The sequence below is a fragment of the Syngnathus acus genome, chromosome 17 (genome assembly GCF_901709675.1).
Source record: "Syngnathus acus chromosome 17, fSynAcu1.2, whole genome shotgun sequence".
NCBI classification, from domain to species: Eukaryota; Metazoa; Chordata; class Actinopteri; order Syngnathiformes; family Syngnathidae; genus Syngnathus; species Syngnathus acus.
In genome coordinates, this window is record NC_051102.1 from 3,233,884 (window position 1) to 3,258,945 (window position 25,062).

At 38.1% G+C, this 25,062-nt stretch overlaps 4 protein-coding genes across 6 annotated transcripts; 3 read left to right on the forward strand and 1 right to left on the reverse strand.

Moving 5' to 3' along the window:
• Window positions 1-2,986: 2,986 nt before the first annotated feature.
• On the forward strand, window positions 2,987-5,702 carry cahz (carbonic anhydrase). The gene is made up of 7 exons (XM_037276100.1): window positions 2,987-3,145; window positions 3,289-3,486; window positions 4,094-4,212; window positions 4,433-4,525; window positions 4,681-4,743; window positions 4,882-5,037; window positions 5,273-5,702. The coding sequence occupies exons 1-7, from the start codon at window positions 3,112-3,114 to the stop codon at window positions 5,390-5,392; spliced, it is 783 nt and encodes a 260-aa protein (XP_037131995.1). The 5' UTR covers window positions 2,987-3,111; the 3' UTR covers window positions 5,393-5,702.
• A 4,776-nt stretch (window positions 5,703-10,478) lies between these two features.
• Window positions 10,479-12,693, forward strand: LOC119136844. Its single transcript, XM_037275616.1, has 4 exons — window positions 10,479-11,693; window positions 11,759-11,830; window positions 11,951-12,003; window positions 12,583-12,693. The coding sequence occupies exons 1-3, from the start codon at window positions 10,520-10,522 to the stop codon at window positions 11,974-11,976; spliced, it is 1,272 nt and encodes a 423-aa protein (XP_037131511.1). The 5' UTR covers window positions 10,479-10,519; the 3' UTR covers window positions 11,977-12,003; window positions 12,583-12,693.
• On the reverse strand, window positions 12,421-18,441 carry gad3 (glutamate decarboxylase 3). Of its 3 annotated transcripts, none has more exons than XM_037275614.1 (16): window positions 18,356-18,441; window positions 16,646-16,747; window positions 16,242-16,348; window positions 16,024-16,159; window positions 15,786-15,876; window positions 15,605-15,717; window positions 15,400-15,515; window positions 15,214-15,293; window positions 14,750-14,804; window positions 14,528-14,644; window positions 14,320-14,384; window positions 14,144-14,222; window positions 13,798-13,947; window positions 13,551-13,658; window positions 13,389-13,478; window positions 12,421-13,225 (listed from the first exon to the last, which is right to left on the reverse strand). In XM_037275614.1, the coding sequence occupies exons 2-16, from the start codon at window positions 16,719-16,721 to the stop codon at window positions 13,052-13,054; spliced, it is 1,557 nt and encodes a 518-aa protein (XP_037131509.1). In that variant the 5' UTR covers window positions 16,722-16,747; window positions 18,356-18,441; the 3' UTR covers window positions 12,421-13,051. The 3 variants fall into 3 exon arrangements, with proteins under 3 accessions (XP_037131509.1, XP_037131508.1, XP_037131510.1); XM_037275613.1 differs by lacking the exon at window positions 18,356-18,441 and adding an exon at window positions 17,244-17,454; XM_037275615.1 differs by lacking the exons at window positions 15,214-15,293; window positions 15,400-15,515; window positions 15,605-15,717; ... (3 more) ...; window positions 16,646-16,747; window positions 18,356-18,441 and having other exon boundaries at window positions 14,528-14,657; window positions 14,750-14,795.
• Window positions 18,442-18,471: 30 nt separating this feature from the next.
• On the forward strand, window positions 18,472-24,960 carry exoc3 (exocyst complex component 3). The gene is made up of 16 exons (XM_037275612.1): window positions 18,472-18,626; window positions 19,262-19,455; window positions 19,833-20,052; window positions 20,221-20,393; window positions 20,635-20,847; window positions 21,035-21,213; window positions 21,427-21,543; window positions 21,775-21,892; window positions 22,102-22,227; window positions 22,337-22,437; window positions 22,561-22,671; window positions 22,805-22,946; window positions 23,047-23,169; window positions 23,247-23,408; window positions 23,532-23,653; window positions 23,801-24,960. The coding sequence occupies exons 2-16, from the start codon at window positions 19,306-19,308 to the stop codon at window positions 24,003-24,005; spliced, it is 2,262 nt and encodes a 753-aa protein (XP_037131507.1). The 5' UTR covers window positions 18,472-18,626; window positions 19,262-19,305; the 3' UTR covers window positions 24,006-24,960.
• The last annotated feature ends 102 nt before the right edge of the window (window positions 24,961-25,062 follow it).

Genomic DNA, 25,062 nt, shown 5'->3' on the forward strand with positions numbered 1-25,062 from the left:
TTTCAGGAGACTTCCTCAAACAAAAAGTTTTGCTCAGGGTCTATTGCACAGGTGTCAAACTCAAGGCCCAGGGGCCAGATACGGCCCGCCACATCATTTTATGTGGCCCGCAAAGACAAATTGTGCATCAAATTCGTGTGTCATTGCTAGAATTGCAAATTGTCTTCACTTTTAATCATATCTTTTTTTTTTTTATATTTGACCAGTTTTTACTCGTCTGATTTGAAAACGAGTTATTTGTCAGTTTGTTTAATAGCTTTTACTGTATATAATATGAGGTGCTCATACATTTATTTGGGTTGACAGTCATAATGGCTCTCCGAAAGAAGCTATGACTACAATGCGGCCAGCGAAAAAAATGAGTTTGACACCCCTGGTCTATAGCCTCAAGCTAAAAGATCTGTTTGCACTGTAATTTATTATGTCTGCTGATTTAGCAGGGATTTTATTTTGTAGGCAAAGTGGGAAAACAATTGTGAAATAGGCCTACGTTTACTGTGATTTGACATTACTACCGGGTTCTTGCAGGTTTGCCTAAGTGGAATTTAAGACCTTTTAAAGAAGATATTTCAAGTATACACTATACTATATATACAACTAAACAAGATATTTCATCACATTCTCAACATTTTTGCGGTCTCTAGAAGCATTAAAATGAGTTGAGATGCAGCCCTTTTCAATGAATTTTCATATCCTGATGCCTGGGGCAAACATACCATTTGAGATTCCTTCATGTTTTCTCTCTGGAGTCCAGATATTATTTTAAGAACAACTGCGCTGAGCATTGTTTTCATTATTGTACTGATTGAAACTGCTGAGACAAAGTATATAGTAAAGTATGCATGATCATCCACTTTAAACTATATCCATCTGATGGAGTTATGTTATGTAAACATGAAAGATTCTCAAAGGTCCATCACTGTTCCTGATTTGAAGTGCTAATTTTAAGACAGCTAGCTTCCCCCCCCCCCCTCCATTTGCATTACATTAAAATTGCCTCTACAGGTGAAAGGTGTTTGATAATCCTGCAGCCCCTTTGAGTACATTTAAGATTTTCCAATGGGAAAAATTGATAAATGTGTTGGTTAAGTCAAATGTAGATAAATGAACATTTCTAAGAATCAAAGAAATGCTTCACGCGTATGATAAAGATTCACATGTTACGGTCATGCGTATGTCCACAAAACTATCAATCTCTCAATAAGCCTCAAGGTGGCAGCAAATAACTACTGTAGTGTGTACGGATGAACAGTACAACGTATTACTCCTGCTTATACAAAATTACAGTGTTTGTTTTGTTTTTCCAAATAAGAAAAAACACAATCATCCATAAATAGATGCAGGGTATTTGACATGGCATGTCTTAATTTTTTAGTTTATTTAAGATTAATAATTTAGTAGGTGACATTCTGGGCCTTTCAAACTGCCACATAGCTCCAGTTTAGGGCATTAGGGGATTCCTCATGATATAAATTGAGCATGGAGAATTTTGAGAAGTCACTGGTTGACAACTGTGCAGCATATATTTGTTTTGGAAGAATTAAAAGAAATGACATCAAACTGACGGAGGAAATATAAAGGCATACTTTGTCTGATAGATTTCAACTGGGAGTGTCTGTATAAAAGACTATGAGACTAGACTATGTGGCTATTGACACACCTAGCAATGTGCATATATTCAATGGTTGCAATTTCAAACGGAGCATGACAGCAGACATTCATGTAAGGAACCGGTCTGGATGAGAGGATGGAAGAATAAATAATAGATTTCCGACTTTAGATCATATCAATAACAAGACAAATATTTCCGAGGTATTAGGCTCATAACATTTGTGCCAGATAACCTGAAAAAAACCATCCAAGTGATTAATACGATTGAGCTTGCCAATACAAACGATAGCTTCGTGCAAAGGAAGAATTAGTTTGCATTATGAGGAATCTATCTTTTTACAGCGTGGGTGTTCAAACTTCTTCACAACTGCAGTGGAAAAAATGGTGTCCAGATACATTTTACTTTTTTAGTTGTATACAGCAGGCTGCTGAAATATGGATGGTGAGTCATAAATGGCCCCCGACCTTTAGTTTGCGCACCTCTCCTTTACAGTATGCACGTTACAATACTGTGTTTTTTTAATTCTATTTGTCAAGTTAGTTACATGGTACCAGACCACAAAATAATATCTCGAGCCACTTTCTATATGACACAACCACATACAATATTTACACACTGGATTAAAGGCATCCAATAGGTCCTCATTAGCATGCACTTTACAAATGAAAGTTTTCCTGAATTATGAACAGTACCAAAATTGTATGTGTCAAAATCCTGTCTCCATGTGTAAATTGGGAGAGACATAAATTTGTGGTGTGAATGGTGTGAAGTTTGGAAATAAGTATAATATATATATTATAATAAAATTAAAATAAATAGGCTAAATTTAACATTTTAAATGATTATTTGTTCAATGCCGCATATAGCATTTTTTATTATCACTTATTTCATGTGAACTAATTTTAAAGAAAACCAGCAAACTGGTGAAAAACACTTGACAAACAAAATCCCTACATAACGAACGCACCAGTTTACGAGCACCTGCAGACTAGATTCAATAACGGGTAATAAGTGGTCCACCAACAGCGTGGAGAACTTGATTTTGAAGTCTACGTAGACAACAATTTTGATTAGGGAACGCTGGCAAACGCTGAAAGAAAATTTCAAGTCAGGAAATTGCAAAGAAATCCGGTGGACCATACTTTATAGAAAAAGAACAAACAAAACACGACCCTGCAAAGTCAAAAAACAGAACGATACCGTGCAGCCTTATAGACTTGTGAACACAAATGTATTTTTTGAGATTCTAGAAAGCAGGAGAGAATAATTTTGTCCGCATCACGTAATCGCGCTATCTATCCTCCAAGCAGAATGAAGGCGCAGCTGCAGAAACAAGCCAAACCCACCCGGGTGAGTACCCGGGGCGCTTATATAAATACCTGCTGTGCCACCCCGACTGGTGTCTGACATCAGCTGTCACTTCTTGGCCTCACTTGTATACATAAAAACTTCTATTTGTCACACCTTCTTGCCATTCCAGGCAGCGCAAAGGAGCAGACATGTCTCATAAATGGGGATACGGATCGAATAACGGTGAGTTATAACAGTTTGTAGTGTCCTGGGGAGAAAATTCTTCTTCTTATTATTATTATTATTATTATTATCATCATTATTATTATTATTATGATTATTTTTTATTATTGTTGTTGTTGTTTAACAACTTACACGTTTGATAGGTCCTGACAAATGGGAAGAAGGTTTCCCAATAGCCAATGGCCCCAGACAGTCTCCCATCAACATCGTCCCTAAGGAAGCCCAGTTTTCACCTTCTCTAAAGCCTCTGAAAATCAAATATGACCCATCCAACTCTTTGGGCATTCTCAACAATGGACACTCCTTCCAGGTTGACTATTTGGATGATGGCGATTCTTCAAGTAAGTGGAACTCTCTCCAGTAACTTTCTACAACCGCTATACAGTTGAAGTTGTCAATATATGATGGGCATATTCCTGCATTGGCTGCCAATGCAATTATTTAGATATGTCTCATCAGATGCAATCACTTTCAAGGTTTGTCCAAGTGTTGAAACCCCATTAAAACCTTATCCACAATTTGATTGAGCTGTTTACTGTCATTTATCATCTATGAGTTCATGTTGGCTCATTACTGTACAGTGGAAAAATATCCTTCCAGCCTTTATTTGGCTGCCTGCCTATGTTGTTTATGCCTCCACCCTGCTGTGCACTGCAGCAGATAACAACATCTGATCAAGTCACTGCTCTTTTGCGTCACTATATGACTGAATGTCTCAACACTTTGCCCTTATCATACAAATCATTATGAATTCATTTACAAGTTATTCAGTCCTGAAAAAAATAGTGCTATAGGAATTTGAAAGGTGACAAATTAAAGTACTTAACTTTAATATAAAAAATAGACATTTTATAATGAAATACTATGTATATAGCATCATCATTTTAACAAAATTGGTCATATTTGGGATGTTATGTTTTTCATAATTCACATGTTGTATCTTTACAGCCCTGACTGGGGGTCCTATTTCTGGAACATATCGTCTGAAGCAATTTCATTTCCACTGGGGAGGCAGTGATGAAAGAGGTTCTGAGCACACGATCAATGGCATTAAGTTCCCATGTGAGGTACTGAAAAAATATATATATATTTTCTTTTAAGTGTTAAAAGTTGTTCATTGTGGCTGGCTGAAAGGGAGCTCGGTTTGAATAACCGTTTTTTTGTTTTAGTTGTCTAAACTAAAAATTAATAAAACTACTAATTTCTCAAATGATGACTTATCTTCTTTCTACCTTCTTATCTACTTGCATAAACCAACAAAATGTTTTGCTTTTACTGTCTTGTCAGCTTCACCTGGTACACTGGAACACCAAATATCCCAACTTTGGAGAGGCAGCCAGCCAGCCTGATGGACTTGCTGTGGTTGGGGTCATACTCAAGGTGGGTCTACTAGATCAAGTCAATACTGGTGTCCATTATCAGTCACTCACAGTCACTGTAGTGTAATGATAAGGTGAGCTACTGCTCTCAAATTTGACGATAAACAAAAAACAAAAATGGTGCTTTCTTTATTAACTGGCTCTGTTGTCCTCTAGATTGGTGCTGCCAACCCCAGGCTGCAGAAAGTGTTGGATGCTTTGGATTCCATTAAGACAAAGGTGAAATTCTCCATTTATTTGTTCATTATGAGGACATACTGTTGTAAATTTGTGATACCGATCCAGCTATTCACTATGATAACCTATAAATTGTTTTTTGAACCTCCTTCCACACACTCATAATTTATTCTGTAACAGGGAATGCAGTCAACCTTTCCTAACTTTAACCCAGAAACTCTTCTTCCTGGTTCTCTGGACTATTGGACCTATGATGGCTCTCTGACCACTCCACCTCTTTTGGAGAGTGTCACATGGATTGTTCTGAAGGAGCTAATAAGCGTCAGCCCTGCACAGGTACTTTTAAGAAACAAACCACCATGCAGGAAATATATTCATTGCATTTTGTTTTGCACTTTGTGAGACAAAATATTCTGTTAGTTCACATTCAGTGTCAATATTGTTTTTAAAAAATGTATACCTGTGCTCCTGTAATGATACCACATATATTTTTTGAGTCAACTCTCGATGCATTCAGATCATCGCAGCTACTGTTTCTTTAAAAGAAAACCTTTCTGTCCTTCATCCTTAGATGGCAAAGTTCCGCAGCCTGCTCTTCAGTGCAAAAGGAGAGGATGACTGTTGCATGGTAGACAACTACCGCCCTCCTCAGCCTTTGAAGGGCCGACAAGTCCGTGCCTCCTTCAAATAAATGAGGCCTCATTTATATTAATGTTTCCCAATGTGCCGTAACACAGTACAGTATTGTGAGAGATCATCAGGGGGATTATCCAGTTTCACTTAATTGGTAGGAAAATGTTTTATTTATGACAAACAATGTAGTATGCCTGCAACATATAGTGAAAAATAAAATAACTAAATACTCTTATGTTTAGATGGCAATTAACCTGTTATGCAATTTTTGTGATATTTTGTTTGCTGGTGTGCATTTTTTTTTTCTTATGTAAAACTTGTGCCTTGGCTTAATAAAGAATGGGAAACATTGATTTACAGCACTCGAACCGAGTTTGCTGTATGAATTTGTCTTTCATTTACACAGACTTGAATTGTTTTAGATATACGCTATATACGTGCTCTGTGGTACCAAAAAAACCTCAATCAATAATTGTCGTCGTGAATAATGACAAGATCGGTCAGTTAACATGTCAATCAATCTTGTTGATATCCATGCTCACTCACGTCCCATGCGCATAACTTGCGATTAAAACTGCGCGAATTATGGACATTCTGTCTTAATGGACTCAAGTGACATCCTGACTGATGCTTGAGGATGTTGGCAGTGAGTAAAACATGAGTAGTGCCCTAAAAAACAAGGCCACAACAAAATGTAACATCAACTGACAGGCCAACATCAACAGAAGACATAGCAGTGACATTAGAATGTGATTTGAACTAGATAGTATTGGAGGGTGCAAAACAAGAGGCAAGATAATACTAACTGAGGGAGTTGAACGACCAGAATGTACCATATTTTTAATTGAAGCAAATTAATTAAAAAATGTATGCAGTTTGTATCATCAATCAAAGCTACTTTACGTTTGTCACAAATTATTGAGCTACATAAGTGACTACAGTATTAAGTAGATAATTCTAAATACATGTTGAAGAAATGCAAACCTAATATTCATACCATGAATTAAATCATGTTGTGTTTCCACTCTGTGACATAGTAATAGATTTTAGTTATTTAAAAGTACCCTCTTATTATTTAAAATGTAAATTCATAAGGGGTGGGGTCTACTCTCTCTTATCGGGCAAGAGCAATAGACTTGTAAAGGAGTGTATGGTTTATCATAACCAATTCACACAACTGTTATCAGACAAGGAACATTGTGATAACTCAAACAAGACATATGCTGACTCTGACTGCATGCATTAAGTATTACATACTGTTTTGTAAATTATACAGTACCATTATGGACATGAGAACACAAATGCAGCAAACTAGCAACCATCATGTACAAGTCTTACATGTTTTTTACATAGAGTTTAAGAGTCTTTCAATATTAATAGTGGAGTTTGTTGTCACCATATTTTATCATAATAAATTCCCCTTAGTTTTTAATAAAGAAATCATTGTATTGTAATCTAGTACTTTTCAGTGACGTCACTCACTCTGTACCGTTTCATTAACCTGCAACATAATAATCATAACGACGATCTTGACTGAATTGAATTGAATTGAAAGGGCTGACGAGCCGAGTAGAAGACTTCATTCATTCATTCATTCATTCATTCATTCTGCAGTGGAGGAATATGGCCAACAATGTCCTTTCCAATTCAGCACTGTGTCTGTGCGTGCGTGTGTGCGCGTGCGTGCGTGTATGAAAGGGGCATTGATGAATAGAAATAATTTGGTACAAAAATTAGGGCACAATTAGGACACGGTTGAAGATGATGCAGACAGAGACTGTGATAGATATGAGATTGTTTTGGAAAGTGTTATGTAGTGTTTGCAAGAATTATTGTGTTGTGTTTTTTATTCGACAGACTCTGTGGTGCTATGGTAGAAGGCCGCATAACAAAACCAGTATTGACTAGAAATTTTACATAATGAAAGGATTCCCTTCCCTTGCTCTCCACAATAACCATCCCCCCCATATTCCTCAATACAATTTTCCATGGCTGAGTGACATCAGTAACCATAGCAACTGTATGTTCCTGTCATAAAGTAGACAAAAGGATGATATTGAAGATGGTTTTCATCTGTGCCTTTTGCTAAAAATAACAATTGAAACAAACAAAAAAAGGCAAATTAGTCTAAGGGCTAATATTTTTTGTTTTGCTTAAAACTCGAATAATAACTGTAACCAGAGTTACAGGCAATTGTTCATGAATGAAAATGTTTTGATTGCAAATATTTTAACAAATATTTAACAAATTAACTTTGTCTTCTAACTTCAACAATTTCGTCCATCCTAAAATGTGTGTTCCAGATGATTCTTCATTCTCAGACACAATAACAAAATATCTGAAAAGTTAGTTCTATTTTTGAAAATGACATTTTGTGTACCTAGTTTAATTGAGGTTGGAGGGTTTGAATACGTTGATAAACAACATACAGCCAGTACAATAACATTTCTTTGGTCAACGCATTGAGAAGAGGCGCGATCTTACAGAAGTCGATGTTATCGCTAGAGTTTGACTCCCCCTAGTGTATAAAAGGTCAAACGCTTGCAGCTCAGCGAATAATATGTGTGACGTCACCGTTGATGGGGTTCAAGCCAAATGAGTTGAAGGTTCACACACTTGGTTGATGAGTAGTTACTTAAATTCAGGTGTGCAGGAGCATGCGTGTGATGCTTCTTCTAAGTTTCTAGGTGGGTTGGTTTTTGTTATTCAGAATACTACTGACATTCCTGACAACTGGTAGCTAGTCTGTTGTTTTTTTGTCCTAATGATAATGGTAAATGTTCCAAAATATTTTTTTAGAAATTATTTTGGTGCAGTTTTATGGTCACCAAGTTTGATGCATTCCATTTGCTGCAGATGACAAAGACAAGCTTGGTAGTTTGAGTGAGCAAGTAAGTAATAAAAATAAATAAATGGTCTTGCAAATTCTGCTAATCTACTTCGTCTATTGCATGTAAATGCCAATGTTTTATTTTGCGAACCCTAGAATTAATTGACAGCAGTATTGTCTGTAACTTGGGAGCTGTTGTTTTTATTTTTTTTATTTTAAAGAGTTGATCAATATTTTGCACTTTTAGTGAGACAATTCAATGCAATTTGTTTTCTCACAAATGCCTTGCCTGAATTGTTTATTGAATTTCCAACTTGCACTGTAAAAAAAAAAATGCACTGCATCATGACATAAAATGTCATTCTAAGGCTATTGGAAAAAAAATTGATTCATTCATAGACAACAAAAACTACCAAAATGTTTGGAAGCATATTTTGTGCTTTTATGTAAGCAACATATTTTAAGCATGGAAGATTTCTTTTCTGCATAATTACTAAGACGAGCAAAATTTGCCACCTTATTTGAAGTACAACTGTTTGACTAAAGCAGTTTAGTTAAAACTACTTATTTCTTAATGCATTCAAATGGTGCGATATTTTTATTTATTTTTTTAATTTATTTTTTTTTTTTGCTTAAGTGTTCATGTCCAGTGATTTGTGTGTATTTGTTCCTTCTTAGCGTTTAGTCTGTCAACTCAAACTGATCCAGAGGCGTTTGACCAAAGAACTGTTTTTTTGTTTTGTCTTTTTTTATTATAGTCAGCATGGCAGCTGTTAACAGACCCCCAACAGCTCACCCACAACAAGAGCGGGCACGGCACTTTCGTGCCACCAGTGGTGTACCAAACACCAGACAGCCGGACACAGGACCAAGATGCCCGAGCCAAGACCCAGGATCAACACACCATCCCAGACCTGTCTTCTATGTCCCTGCTCCGCCTCCACCTCAATTTCTCCACTACCAGTGGCCCATGCCATTCCCCTACAACCCGATTGCTGGATTCTCAGGCATGGGTATGTAATACGAGGCCTCATCGCTTTTCAGAGGTATATGTCCTGTAAACACTACACTCTTAAAACTGCGGGGTCGAAAATAACCCAATTTAGGGGGACAAATTTGACCGACACAAGAAATTGGGTCAATTTGACCAAACAAAAATATTGACCCACTCTCCTGGGTCGGTCCAATTTTTTAAACTCAGCAGTTTTAAGGCATACATGTAAAATTTGTTTTAAGCATTCCCTTCCCACTGGCTTGCTACTTGACTTGAAGCAGCATTGCTATTTTGCTGCCTGGCAAGTTGGGTTTTTTTTAACGGTCAATGGCTAGACTTTTTTGTGTTTTTTTTAATCATTGGTGGCTGTTCAGTAGCTGGAGGCCTTTAGCTGGTTTGTCAAGAACAGATTGTGTTTTGAGAAACTTGCCATGGATCGCAATAATTGCAACTCACTTTTGAGCCGTGCAATGTCCTTCTCAAAGCGGTATTGTTATGTAAGTACAGAAAATATTCTTGCCAGGAAGTAATTTTTGAAAGCTGAACCAATGTCACCCAGCAAGCCATGGGCAGAGACTGTAACAGCTTGCATGGTACATAAAATATACAAGATTGGGAACGATGGAAGATTAAACATGCTGTGGTTGTCATTTGCAGTTTAATAATTACATAATTTAAATATTTGCATATTTCGTTCAATTTCACATCAGGACAATTGATTCCTTCTATAGTTTTCTATTGCTTTTATGGTATTAACAGATTTTCTTTCTTTTTTTTTTGTTAAATTTAACTTTTGGACCTTATTTTTCTACCATTTCTCAGGCTATGGGATGATTATGCCCCCATTCCCACCTCCCCACTATATGGAGGCTCCAGCTTACGTCATGCCCCACCCACATGTTGACTACAGACATTTTCTACACCCCATGGTCCATGCGCAATGCCCACCGTATCAGAACCCAAACCAGACGAGAAGATTTCGTGGTCCGTTTTCTTTCAGTGTTCGTCAAACAACCAACTCTGAAGTCCAAACGGAACCTTCCGAAGGCTTGAGTAGTGACAAAGAGGGAAGCGTTCATGGAGATTCCGGAACAGGAACTGCTTCGTGTTCTCCATCTTGCAGATCTAGCTCCCAAAAACAAGATTCTGTCGAGGTTGAGAAGTATAGTTTACCTAGCGTGGACATGGATGTCCAGCGCAGCGGAGAAAGCAGTCCTAGTCCTGCAGAAAATAAAGCTGTAGAGTCGTGTAGTGAAACATCAGAAAAACAGAATGGGCCTACAGACATGTGCAATTATGAAAATGGCCCTCCCTGCAAGAATGACCGTTGTAATATATGGTCAGTGAGCTCTCAAGATGGTATGGTCCCGATGTGTAGCTCTTCACAACAAGAGGATGAGTCTATTCAAGAAAGGCATGTCTCTGTCAGTGATATTTTAAAGTGTTGGAGAGCTGGCGCACCACAGGAGGCAGTACTGAAAGCAACAGAGAAGGAACTTTTTCACAAAGATCAGCTGGCTTTCAAAACTCGTGAGCAATACGAGGGGGCTGTTTGTCATACCGCCACGAAGACGGGGAACGGTCCCAGGCTTCTAGGACACAGAAGAGAAAGTGGAGAAGTCAGGGAGCCTCTTTCCAAAAAGTCAACTGATTCCCAGAATGAAGGTGCACAGTCATCGAATGATTTCAATGAATCCCAAGAAAATGACAGACGCTTACATGAAAATGCTTCTGGGAGTGTCTCTTATGAATTGCCTTTAGGTACTCCCCGAGTCGAAAGGAAATTGAATGAGTCGGTGTGGTCTGTGGAATCTATAGGACCCTTTATCCCTAGTAAGGAATGGATTATGCAAAATATGCCGGAGTCACAGATGGTTGCAGAGATAGCAGAGGAACCTGAAGATGGGTTGTCAAAACAATACGACAGTATTTTAGGTAACTGTGATGGAAACCAGAGCCTAAACCCGCCCACCCCAGATTCTGCGCCAATGTCAGGTGGTTGTCTTATTTACAGTACCCCAGCTCAGAAGACAAACCCACCACAAACTCCAAGAAGGAATTCGGCCCAATCCCCTGAATCTCCAAAAGAGCACCCTGGCATGAATCCTACAGAAAATGAACCTTTGACTTGTTTACAGAGTGATATCACACCCTCTGGTGAAAGTGGGTCTCCTGACCTTGCGGCTAATCAAAACCCAAATCAGAATGCATGTAATGATGTGCAACAGGTGAAAATTCCATGCATTGCTGACCAAAGAGAAACTCCTTCAAGCTCATTAGAAAACATCCCATCAACAACCAAGTGCACACTGAATAATACAGAGGCTGTGAAATCGGTGCCGGAAGTGGAAAGCAGTGATGACCTGAGCAATCATCAACTTTGTGTTCTTCTGGCTAATCCCAGAACAGCTGAATTCTCTCCAGGAAGCATGGGACATTGTTTTTGCATTGGCTGCCATTGCAATAAATTCCAGGAATCCAAATATCCAGTTGAAGAGTTAAAGCCAAATGTGGGATCAAAAGTAAAACATCGAGGTAATCTGCAGCAATATTTGTTTATCAGTTGTTTAACTGTTTCCTTAACACGAGATTATCTCTAGCTGTGCGGAAAGGGATCTCAATGAAGGCACGAATACAGACGAAATATGGTCCCTGGAGAAACAAACGGCTTGGTATGTTTTTGTTTCAAACGATCTAGTTTTTATTTTTAGTGCTGACAAAAAAAAAAAAAAGCAGAAGGTGAATTTAGCAGTGTTTCCTGACTTTTATGTGAAATATTTTTTATTCCACAGCAAAGTACAACAATCATGAAGAATGAATTTAGTGCCAAGCCCCAAATCAAAAAGTAAGTATCTTATGTTGATCTGTATTTGGTAAGTATCAGCAGTTGTATAGCAACCTTAAGAACGACAGTATTGCTAGCTTAGCCCAAATAGTTTATCTGCATTTATTTAAAAATGGCATATCCTTAATCTTTTGAGGGGAAGACTTTAACCAACAGATGTTTAATACCACATATAGAACCAATCCGTGTGATGTCATAAAGTGAGGAGCCACCACCATACCTGCAGACACGCCCCGATTCTCAGAGCAGCTCTCCTTGCAACTTAAACTCACGAGCAGCTGCTCTGATTTTGGTGCATCAAATAAGTTATAAAATGATTCCAGTATCGCTGCAATATGCTCAGGCACTAGTCATTGCTGTTCGGGTTTTTTTGGGGGTCAACGGAGGTGGCGTTTTAGTGAACCAGGTGTGTTTTGTGTTAGAGAAATAGCCACAAAAATAATTTAAGAAGTTAGATCACCATTGTGCCTAAGTTTATATATAATCCTATGCATACCAATAAATAACTCCTGAAAATACCATAATAAAGTTCCTGTAATTAAGACAACCAAAACAATGTTTGTTTGCATTTTGTTCTAGGTGCAGATGGAGATCATCTACAATGTTGAACTTTAATTGTTCAATGAGACTGTTTTAAATGTTAATTTCTATAATGTTATTGAATTCTATTAAAACTGTATTTAAAATTTGCTCAGTATCCATTTTGTTCATTATTTGGGAAAGCATGCTCTACGTAGTTTTGCTGATTAAATCACTTCCTTAAAGTACATGTATTGCCAGACAAACAATGAAATAACACTACTTTGTGAAATTTTGGCATTTTATTTTTACAGTTGATGCACTGTGCTGTAAATAAATGCTGAAAAAAAAAATTGTGGAATGAAGTGTCTTAAACATTCTGCAAATGGCACTATAGTACTTGTATATTGTAATTGATTCACTGGATATTGTTTAAAGAATGAAATTAAACCTTTTAATGATCATAGTTACAAGCCACCAAGAAATTGAATTTTATACATTTAAAACAAAACCAATTTGAACCACTCGGTTACAAATCATGCCCCAGTTGGGCTATCTCCTCCACAAGGAATTCTATGTCCTCGTGCTGTGTAGCAGGGTTGGCAAAGATGCATCTGAAGAAATTGACTTTGGTACTTGTAGGCTGATAACCAATCATAACAGAGCCCTTTTCCATCAGCCTTCCTTTAATCTGAGGAGCTACCTGGAGTCAAGTGGGACATAATAAACAGCAATATAAGATGCTACAGTACAATAGTTTTTTTTAAAATAGCACTTTCACAACAATGTGTCAATGAATTATATTGTGACTCTTGTGCAATGCTATAAAGTTGGAATAAGGCATTTGTGTTCTAATCTCTACAGACCTGATGGAGTCTCTTGTCTCTGTCAGAACCTTGTGGCATGCTTCTCAGACTTGGAGGAATGTACCAGAAACACACGTTGCTGTGCTCAGGCTGTGTGAAAAGCAGAGGAAGAATGTAGTACCTAGATTATGAAATTGAAGGTCTAAACAAATTCTTGCTTACTTTAGTTTTGAAAACTAGTTCAAAATCTTTCCTCCTTTGCAGTAGATCATATAAATACTTTGCATATCCCAAGCACTTGTTGACCTGAGCTCCAAAGCCCTCAGTACCCTGGGGAAAAAAGAGGCAATCATTCTTAACACATCCAGAAAAAGGACAAAATGGTGAAGAACTATAAATATGAGTGTAGATGAAAAATGGTAATACTACTACTTGTGAATGGCACTCTCACGCTTCGTAATAGTAATACCTTTGCCTTCCACACGAGCCAAAGTTTGAAGACATCCACATGTCTGCCACACTGGATGCTCTTATCTCCAGTATCATAGCTCACATCATAAAATTTGTCCTTCTGGAAGAGATATGGAGCCCCAAGTTCATTGCACTTTTGTAAGAGGCCCTGTGGACAAATAAATTCATTAGGATGAGGTAGATAAAACGTGGACAATAGTTTGATTCAATTGTGAAGCTGTATCTCACTTGCCATGCATGGTAATTCAAATAAATGAATAAATAAATAAATTTAAAAAAAATACATACATAAAACTCATCTTACTTTCTTCTTGATTAATTAATTAATAAAACAGTCATCTTACTTTCTTCTTGATCAGGATGGCTGAGCACTGCAGGGGAACACCCATCATCTTGTGAGGGTTCCATGTTACTGACCACGCTCTGGAAAACATTAATTTTGTTAACTAGAGCTTTCTGTCACTATGAGTCATATTAATAGAAAAATAATGTACACGACATGTTTTTACTAATGCACTACCTTTCGATGCCCTGTAGCTTCGTCTTATGTCTGTCTGACAAAAGTAAGCATCCGCCCCATGCTGCCTGGAAAGTAGGAGTGAAAAAGAACACAAAATGCAGAATTGTAGGTTCTACATTCTATATGCATACAGAATACACATCCGAGGCCAAATTTTTACTTAATGATTACAAAAATGATTTTATATAGGTTTTTGGCCGGGACTTACATCCACATGCATCCATAAAGTGTGTCTCTGACAGATGTCCGCAATGGCATTGAGGGGATCAAAAGCTCCATACACGGTCGTGCCAGCCGTTGCATTCACATAGAACGGAACCATGTTCTGGAGAGAAGAACTATAAGTACGTACCAGCTTTGTCATTGTTGCACATTGAGTAAAAGCAGCAACCCAACCATTCAATGTAATTTTCCCCTTTTGCGGTGTTACCTTTTCTTCAGCTGCAAGAATAGAAGCCTCAAGTTCTTCTGGAATCATTCTCCCTCTGAAAAAGTCCCAAAGTAGACAAGGTTGTCGATGTGCTACATAATGTACATATTGTATTCTACATCGTTCCACTTTCTTTCTTTGTCTACGACTAGACGGAGAAAATATGAGAATAACGAAACATAATAGATGAATGTTCTGATGGCCGCACCATTATGCCAAAACAAGCCTATTCATTGATTTATTGTCTTCCTACATGCACATCACATTATGACCACCTAATGGACTGTAATTCATGTAGGCAATATCAATTTAACAATGTTTGTTAATGTGGCTTTGCAGGTCAGAATAAATCCTGAATGTGCGCAAACCATACACAAAAGACAGCACAGGTGAGCAAACATGTACACCTGTGCAAACCTGTGTATTATAAAAAGTTTGAAAACAAACATGCATCCTTAACATACCTTTCATCACATTTCACTACAAACACATTTTCAATGCCCAGTCCCAGTACTGCAGCAGACTTCTTGATTGAATAGTGGCTCTGTCGAGACAAAACCACAATGAATTATGTATCTTTTTTTGTGTGTGTTATTGACACACTCTTGACTATCCATCAGTAGTAGACATATCACAGTTAATTTGATTACATGTTCGGAAGTGAAGAGAGCCAAGTGAGGCAGAGCTCCCATTCCTCTTGTCTTCACTTCTGGGTAGAAGTAAAATCTTGCCACCAGTATACTGTACAGGTTGGAGATTGTTCCTCCTTCAGGGAAAATTTCATTTAATTCACAGTATATAAGATATACAGAATTGACTTTGTAGTCGCAGACATTTAGAGGACACAGACATTACCTGGTGAGAAGATCCCATCTCCCTCCTCATTAGACCATCTTACAATGCTATACATCTTCTTCAGTAGAACTTCCTCCATTAGGGTGAAGACTGGAGACACCTCATATGTAAACCTACAAAAAATGCTTTTATACGGCAAGCCACATACAACATCTGCAATTTTTTCCTCTAAGAATCTTACATGTTTGTGTTGGCTATACTTGTCAACCATTCACCAGCAATACCAATCACATCCAGACCTGCGAACAGTTGATTGAAGAAACGAGGGTGGCCTAGAAAGGGAGAAGGCCGTAGGTCATACATATAGTACAGTACAAATAGGAAAAGATTCATCATCAAAATTCAATTTAGATACATCTTGCAATTGTTGGAAAGAAACAAGATGGAATGTCCGGGCAAACGTCAGACAAAAAGCACACCTGTATTGACACCATATTTCAGCGTGTCGTGACAATCCACTAATATTTGCTCAAGAGTGTCTGGTTTTTCAGGCAGGTCTAGACTAAAGCCTTCCAGTCCTTCTTTGAGTTGGTGAGGGTGGTGAAAGTCCAAAACCTGAAACATAATAGGCATTGGTTTGCTTTCATTCCCTCTTAACTGGTGATTTATTTAATCTTCTGGGTTATGAGAGAAGTACCTTGGAATTTTGGTGATAGGACTTGCAAATGTAATTTATTAATAAGTTCACAATTTCCTGCAGAAATTCCCTTGTCATCCCTTCTCCCCCTGAAGTCGGCAAAAGATCTATTTGCATACACACACACATTTACAGATTTCCAGTATATGCAATTGCACATTTTACACAACCAAGAAAAGAGGGCATACATGAATTTTGCACCAGTTATATTCGGGTTGGACTGATGATTCCGTTGTCAATACTCATTAAAATTAATGCTTGTAATAACTTGTACTGAATTTTGGTGGTATATTTAATGTGTGGTCTTTCACTGAAAACTTAATTGCGGTGAACAGAAAATAGTAAAAAAAACAATGATGTAATAGGCAAACTGTAGAAGTACTGTTGCCTTGTTCAACTCTCACCTTTGCAGTAAATGTCACTGAAATCAGTCACAGTGTCTTTGTTTTCTCTGAGTGAGTCCTCAGGGTGTTTGTACATTTTGGTTGATTTGCTTGTGACACTGTCTGGAAAAAACATTACATTCAATATGTTCAATAGAATCCTCATATCGTAAAGTTGGCCAGCCGTCTACCTGTCCACCTGGTGTCTGTCTTAAGGACACTGCAAGGACATTGGTGGCGAGGGTGTACTGAATCATTTGTTTAATATTCAAATGTCTTATAGTGAACAACAACACGGCTTACTATGAAATTTTTTCTAACGGCTTACTATGACGTTTTTTTCTATCTATCTATCTCTCTCTCTCTCTATCTATCTATCTATCTATCTATCTATCTATCTATCTATCTATCTATCTATCTATCTATCTATCTATCTATCTATCTATCTATCTATCTATGTTTCTGCTCTGCTTTGAATTATGTCTGCTGTATTCCCTGAAACATTCTTGAAAAATAAGCAATTTAGCACGGTTAAATATATACACGGAATATATCATTTTCAAATCACCATTAAAACCACACCGCATCAACATTCATAGTGTCATCTAATCACACTTACCCGGTAGCTGTAAGAAATCCATATCAGTGCAAACGTCGGCTTTCAAAACAAAGGAAAATACAAGTTTCAGTGTAGAAGTGTTCTAAAAAAGTGTAGGTGCTAGTCACATCAGTTACTCAGTGACTTTTCCTCAAATAACTTTGCCTGTGCTCAAAGGTATTCTTCTCAGACACGGTTACCTCGAGTGACACCTAAAAGGTGTCTAAGTAGCAGAAAGCAACAGTAACACACAAAACACACCCAAAAGAGGGGAGGGGAGACTTGTTGCTGATGATACAACAATTACTCTCTCCCTTCATGTGTGCAAGGAAAAGAGACAAGCTTAGAAGAATCAACTGATTTACTAACACAAAAAATATTAACAAATTATAGATAACAACAACATGTTCATGTGCTTTCTAATCCACAATAGCTCACCTGAATTAATAATTAAATAAAGTAGTTAATAGTTAGTCGCTAGAGGCTCAATCTGGTGTGATGGTGTGAATGTGAATTTAAAGGGCTTTCTGTCTTTCGCTCCAAATCAGATGGCATAGGCTCCAGCTCACCGTGAACCTGAACAAGTTGTAGAGAATAGATAGATGGTTGGGTTCGGGTGCTGGAGCCTGGCCAATTTGTCTCCCAAACAACCGGCCAGTCAGCTCCCGTTATCTCCTGTAGGCATAAATTGTAAAGGGGCAAACATACAGAATACCCAGGGATTAGCCTATTTATGAAACAATGAAAGATAATTATCAAATATCAGTTTCCAAAAAAGCAATTAATCCCATTAGTTATGTTATTACATTGAATACTGGTACTTTAATGTATTTAAGATTTTTCTTTCAGATATCTTTCAAGTTTCTAACCTTATTTCAGTCAGTACTTTTTTTTGTTTTAGTTAAGAGTTGATATATTAAAATTATTTTAACAGGGGCTATTCTAAACAAAAGAATCTGTACTTTCCCACCACTGTTGCACAACCCAAGGACTATATTAAAATTATGTGCAAAGTTTGAGTAAAGATTTTTTTTTTCAAGGTATAATATGACCAAGAACAGAACTGGTGGGGGAAAGTATTCAACTAAAGAGAATAATAGACTGAACATGATTGAAGATGACCATACTTGTACCTGGAGTGAGTTCAATGCGAGTAACTGTTGCGTTGCAGTTGCGAGAAGTCGATAGATGGCAGTAACGAGAAAGACTACTGTTGTCCTATGCCGGTTAATCCTGAAAGAAGAATATTGGAAATCCGGAAGTATCAAATGTAGGCGGGGCCAAACTAGGAAGTAAAAAGTATAAAATAACATAAACCACTACTGTGCTTCATAGTGGTTTTAACATTATTTCCGAAGATGAACCCTGTTTGTTTTATCAGCATTGGATCATGAAGACCACAACGTAAGAGTTTTTGGTTTTTTCCATTCCTGGCAGTTTATGCCACCTATGAATCGTCGGTTTACGTTGGTAGTTAGCTTAGCATCTTCTTTGAAAATTGTAAACGTCAATATGCTGACAACTCTACCACAGCGAACAACGTTAAAGGCATGTCGAAGAAATAAACAACAACGTATCATTCGGAATAATGGTCGTGTCAATTAAAAAATGCACATTGTTAATTAGTGTGAACAATATCTTTCGGAGCATTTATAATCTGAAATCTAATCAATTATTAAAGATGTAAGGATATTATCGTCATGACAGATGAACTCAGTAGATGATCAATTAATTATTGTACTCAGCAACTTGCTGTCATTTTCACCATTCGCATTTAAAATTAATAAACAAAGAATATAGGCTTGGGAGATTGAAAAATAAAATGAAAAGGTTGAGAATGCTCAATTCTAGTGGCATGGAATTTGTACTCGTAGTTATAACGGTAAACTGCGAATTGCCGGCCATATAACCACTGTGTCTCCATAACTAGTTGCCTACATGTGCACCATGTTGGTGAACCCTGTTTCGTTATAACATAATTGTATAGTTTGAGTGAGAAGACTGATGTGGTGACTGTATCACCTTTCCCCGCTTCCAAGTGTGACTGCATAAAGCCCATGGACAAAGCGTTACACTTCTGAGCATGAGAATGGAGGAGACAAGCCGTGAGGCGGTTGCCACAGCCGTTCAGCGCGTGGCTGGAATGCTGCAGAGATCTGACCAGTTGGACAAAGTGGAGCAGTATAGAAGAAGAGAGGCCAGAAAGAAAGCCTCTGTCGAAGCAAGGTTAAAGGTGATCAGATAAAGAACTTGCTGTTTTGTCATGTCCATAATGTCATGCGATTCAATGCTTCTCTTACATCACAGTACCCCAAAAAAGTATTGATATATTCATTTTTTTGCATACATGTCAGACTGAGGTGTTTCAGATCATCAAACCAAATTTTAATATTAGACACAGATAAGGGAGATGAACACAAAATGCACTTTTCAAATAATTTAATTTCTTTTTTGGTACAAGATATTCCAAATTATGTGACCGTAGATGATAATGTTTAAGAATGTTTAACTTCTGAGCACCAAACTCGACTAAAGTGTGGTTCTTTAGCTGTTGTTATTTCTCTTGTCTCTTGAAATGTAATTCAAGGTTATTGTGTGAATGTTTTTCAGGCAGCCATCCAGTCTCAGCTGGACGGTGTCCGCACTGGACTAACTCAGCTGCACAGTGCCTTGCTTGACGTGAAGGACATCCAGAGCTCGCTGGCTGATGTGAGCAAAGACTGGAGGCAGAGCATCAACACTATAGAGAGCCTGAAAGATGTCAAAGATGCTGTCGTTCAACATAGTCAGCTGGCCTCCGCTGTGGAAAACCTTAAAAACATTTTCTCGGGTAAGTGTTCAGTTGAGGTCTGATTCAGAGACTCTAGGAGCAGGTCTATAATCTCACTCATTGCATACTGCGTATCTAGAAACATTGCATAATATGGCTCCTATTTCATTCCGAATACAGTTTGTGAAAAGCGTACAAAATATAACACCGCAACATGTCTTGTCACAGTGCCAGAGATTGTGGAAGAGACCCAACAGCTGATAGAGCAGGCAGAGTTGCTTCAGGCTCACAGGAAACTGATGGATCTGGAGAGCTCCCGAGATGACCTTATGTATGAGCAATACCGCATGGACAGCAAGAACACCAGTGACATGCATCTCATTTCCATCTATTTTGAAGATGTAAGTTTAAACAAAAGCAGGTGAAGATTTTTGCAATGCGTGTGTATTATGTTTGGGCAGTTAATCCAAATTTGTGATTTCGATCCTGGCTTTTCACGGTTTGCTGTGAATTCCTTTGCTGTGAACGCAACCTGAATGCATTGTGTTGCGTGCAAAAACAGGAGAAACTTTTTAATGCTTGTCCTTTGTCAACTGTAAATATTTGTTTTGCTGCTCCTTTAAATCCCTTCTTTCCTCCCAGGTTCAGCGGTTATCAGATGAGCTTGCCAAGCAGTCATGGATGGTTCTGCAGAGGGCCATGGTTACTGTTCGTCGTGACCCCACCATGCTAGTGTCAGTGGTTCGTATCATTGAACGTGAGGAGAAAATCGACCGGCGGATGGTTGACCGTAAAAAACAGACAGGCTTCATCCCGCCTGGACGACCCAAAAGATGGAAAGACAAAATGTTTCAGGTGAGAGGAATTATTTCTTCTTCACTTTTACTCAGGCTTCCTCTGCAGTCCAATAATATTCGCTTTTTGCTATTCAACCATATTGATGATGCACAAAGCCAGTGGAAATTTTTTAGCTAAGAAACTATTGACTTGTTTTATGTCCTTATTAAGTATCCATTTTATTTTATTTTTTAATCTAATGCAGGTATTGGAGGGCACTGTCAGCACCCGCATCGAGGGCACACAGTCAGTGACAAGAGAAGCTGATAAAATGTGGCTTGTTCGTCTTCTGGAGATAACAAGGAAATATGTTTTAGATGACCTCATCATTGTCAAGAACCTCATGGTTCAATGCTTCCCACCACATTACAACACCTTCAACAGGTGAACATTTTTCCTCCTAACCTCTCACTTTCCAGAGTCTACAAATTAGAAAAATTCTGTGTCGCATAGCTTTACTACTTTGAAAAGTTTAATAAGAGGACATGGACATGAGGAGGACATGCATTACAGGAATACAAATGAATTTTGATATTTGTTTGACTGGAAGCGTCTATTGTTTGCTAATATTCATAATTGTGTGCATATGTCTTTCAGGTTTTTCCGCCTTTACCACAATGCCGTTTCCACTCGTGTCAAAGAACTGGCATCTGAGGACTTGGAAGCGAATGAAATCGTGTCCATGTTAACCTGGGTCCTCAATACCTATAAGAGGTACTGTCTATTTAAACACACAATTTCATATTTAAATCAAGTTTTTTCCAGTTCTTGTTTCTAATATGTTTTGATGCAATATTTTTGGTAAGTTTCAAATCATATAAAAAAAAAACTGTCCATAAAAGTCCCTTGCTTCTCCAGGGATTGTGTAACTCTAGCCCAGTGTTGGTCCTGCTGCCAGTGCGCTAAGAAGCAATCAGACATTGTTCTTCTGTGTGTGCTTCATAGTGCAGAGATGATGGGCCATCCAGAGCTTATTGCTGAATGTGACATCAACCAGCACGAGTCCCTGCTACCTCAGGATGTGGTGGATGATTTACTCAGCAAATATGTCCAGACTTTCACAGTAAGCGCCACAATCGATAACATGCGGACTCGGAATGAACATTTCTTTGATGGAGAAAATAAACCGTTAATTTATCAGTCAAGGAATATTCAACTAGTTTTCATTTGAATGTTTCTGTATTAATATATTCACCATGACAAAATTACTTAACATTACACCTATGTCAAATACATCTCGCATTGAATGTTTATTGCTATTTCTGTCTTCAGTCAAATATTACCGGCTGGCTGAGGAAAGCTCTTGAAACAGACAAGAAGGACTGGCAGAAAGAAACAGAGCCTGAGGCTGATCAGGATGGGTACTATCAAACTACACTACCTGCCATCGTCTTTCAGGTAGCATACACATTTTTCTACACACAGATTAAGAGGCTATTTTTTTACCTGTAACATTTGTCTGATATATATATATTTTCTGTGTGTTATCATTCTATGCTTTTGACAGATGTTTGAACAGAACCTGCAAGTAGCCGCTCAGATCGATGGAGACTTTAAAGAGCAGGTTCTCAAACTCTGCCTGAAACAGATGAACTCATTCCTCATTCGGTAATGTTTGGATTGTTACCATCGATTGTCTGTCTGGACCAGAGGTTGTTCTCTGATAAATGGGATATACTGGGACGTTCAAGAGAAGTGTCGACTTAAACATTTTCTCCATGCTGTCTGTAGGTACAGAGAAGAGGCCGTGGCCTATAAAGAAGAACATCTGCGAGATCGACAGCTTCCTCAATGTTACGTGCAATACATGATCGCCATCATAAACAATTGCCAGACATTCAAGTAAGTGCTAATCTTAGTTGCTAAGTATTGTTAGTTTTTAATTCTCTTTGGGGCTCCATTATTCATTACTTCAATAATGGAAGTACCAATGCAATATTAATACTGTTTGACACACATCCAATATGTTGTTTAGAGAGTCCATCAACAGTCTAAAGAGAAAGTATTCTCAGTCCTCGGAGCCCACTGACAGTGATGCTGCCATCGCGAGGACACTCAACGAGGTGGCCAAGGAGGGATGTCAGTTCCTCTTAGATGAAGTCTTCTTGGACCTTGAGGTAGGAAGGTGACAAGTTTTATGTGCTGGATGTTTCAGGTGTCCAAATTATACTGTGCATATAATCTTGCAGATATCAACATTTAACTTGTCATTTCCAGCATCACCTCAATGAACTTCTAACCAGAAAATGGCTGACAGGATCTCATGCTGTGGATACTATCTGTGTGACAGTGGAGGACTACTTCAATGACTTTAACAAGATCAAGAAACCCTTTAATCAGGTAAGAAATACATTCTTGCAGAACATAATCATTATTGTTGCGACGAACCGAAAAATAATCGTGTGCCGTGTGTGCAGGAAATGACAAGTGAAGCCCTTCGCAGGGTTGTGGTGGACTACATTAAGGCAGTGATGCAAAAGAGGATCACCTTTAAGAATGCTGATGAGAGGAGGGAAGGAGCTGAGAGAATGACCAAAGAGGCTGAGCAGTTCAAGTTCCTCTTCAGAAAACTGGCTGCTGTGAGTTCTCATGTTACCATAATCCAGAGTGCAAAACTTGCATGACAACTGTACCTATAATGGTTAATCTGTTTAGGCGGATAAGAATGAAGTTTATGGTTAATGGAGATTATTATGTTGTAGGGACAAGACACAGATCGTCTATGTGGCGCTATTGTGGCCATTGCTGAAGTCTTCAAACTGACCGACCCGACACTGCTCTTCCTGGAGGTCACTACGCTGGTTTCCAAATACCCTGACATCAGGTACCAGGGCTCAATTGGCGTATTGAAGTGTTATCTCAATTTTTTAAAATCTCTCTTCCTTTTAAATGATGATGATGTATCAGTGAAACCGTAATTATACCAGAAATCATTGTACACTGAAAGCAGGATGATTTACTGTCCCCTTAGGGAGGAGCATATCCAGGCGCTGCTAGCGGTGCGCGGTGATGCGAGCAGGGATATGCGCCAAATGATCATCGGAACACTCAGCGAGAACAAAGTATCTTATGCAGGTGTCACACAGCCCATCTTCAAAGACATCACTGTGCCCACTATCACCATGACTACCATGACTACCATGACCTCCATGGCAACTGCAAAGCTGCTTAAATAAAGCCAATTTGACCATTTCTTCCTTCAAAAAGGATAACATGATTTTCACCTCAGGATACTGGGTTGTTTATTGCACCTTCCTGTTTCTGTTGACTTGCTGTTTAATCGCCATGCTGATTTGTGCTCCAGAAAATTGTAAATGTACCCTTGTAAAAATGAACTGCCCATTCAAATATATGTCATAATTGAAACTTTAAGAATCATTGAGGACATACAGAGGAACTAAAGTGCTTAATCAGCTTTTTTGTCATTTGTTTTGGACTCCACCGTAACGGTCCTTTTCCCATTCAGCTGAAAAAGTGTGAACTATTAATGATCACCTTTTGGCTACTCGTTAGTGAAGAAGGCTACCAGTAGAGTGAGAATGAATTGATCATCTTATCAACAATTTTGATAATTGATGATTTAGCGCTATTGTTTAACTTAAAATTTCAGACTTACAAAAGTCCAATAACAGTTAAATTGATTCCAGTGTAATTGACATTAAACAATAACTAATAGTAATAGTCCATTAACAGGTAATCTTTTTTTTTTTTTTAATAATGTAAAATGTTTTTTTTCCAATGAATCGATCAATTCTATAAATATTCAATAGTGACAGCCAGCCCTAGCTAGCAGTTTGATACACTTCTGAAAATAAATTCACTCAAATTTCAACCTGCCACATGCACACCGTCACTGTCCTCACACAAGTCAGGCAACTGTACATACCATTAGCAACTCCTGTTTGAAAACAGCTGAATATTACAAAGCAACACTTCACTTCAATCTGCCTGTTTACATTTCAAATGATCACTTATAAACCATGTCTCATTACTGGTGAGCTATATTTGGAAAGGCCCTGGGTTGTCCTTGAGGGTGACCTGGTGACCCTGATGTGTATATAGTGTGTGTTCCGTTTGCAAAAATCTGTGGTATTTGTAAATTATCAGCCTGAATAAATACTACAAATTATGTATTGTTATAACCTTTACTTCATTGCATGTTTCTCAATTATCAATCAAATAAAAACACGAAGTGCCTCACAAAACATGTTAAAAGACACAAACACATTAGAC

Excerpts from the sequence above, each read along its gene's own strand:
- cahz (XM_037276100.1), top strand. The coding sequence starts at position 3,112 with ATGTCTCATAAATGGGGATACGGATCGAATAACG. Across the intron at positions 4,213-4,432 it reads GCATTAAGTTCCCATGTGAG|CTTCACCTGGTACACTGGAA; the intron begins GTACTGAAAAAA and ends CTGTCTTGTCAG. Across the intron at positions 5,038-5,272 it reads TAAGCGTCAGCCCTGCACAG|ATGGCAAAGTTCCGCAGCCT; the intron begins GTACTTTTAAGA and ends CTTCATCCTTAG.
- LOC119136844 (XM_037275616.1), top strand. The coding sequence starts at position 10,520 with ATGGTCCCGATGTGTAGCTCTTCACAACAAGAGGATGAGTCTATTCAA. Across the intron at positions 11,694-11,758 it reads ATCAAAAGTAAAACATCGAG|CTGTGCGGAAAGGGATCTCA; the intron begins GTAATCTGCAGC and ends GATTATCTCTAG. Across the intron at positions 11,831-11,950 it reads CTGGAGAAACAAACGGCTTG|CAAAGTACAACAATCATGAA; the intron begins GTATGTTTTTGT and ends TTTATTCCACAG.
- gad3 (XM_037275613.1), bottom strand. The coding sequence starts at position 17,265 with ATGGATTTCTTACAGCTACCGG. Across the intron at positions 14,223-14,319 it reads AAGCTACAGGGCATCGAAAG|AGCGTGGTCAGTAACATGGA; the intron begins GTAGTGCATTAG and ends AATGTTTTCCAG. Across the intron at positions 13,226-13,388 it reads GAGACAAGAGACTCCATCAG|GTAGCTCCTCAGATTAAAGG; the intron begins GTCTGTAGAGAT and ends ACTTGACTCCAG.
- exoc3 (XM_037275612.1), top strand. The coding sequence starts at position 19,306 with ATGAGAATGGAGGAGACAAGCCGTGAGGCGGTTGCCACAGCCGTTCAG. Across the intron at positions 20,394-20,634 it reads TTTCCATCTATTTTGAAGAT|GTTCAGCGGTTATCAGATGA; the intron begins GTAAGTTTAAAC and ends CTTTCCTCCCAG. Across the intron at positions 22,438-22,560 it reads ATGAACTCATTCCTCATTCG|GTACAGAGAAGAGGCCGTGG; the intron begins GTAATGTTTGGA and ends TGCTGTCTGTAG.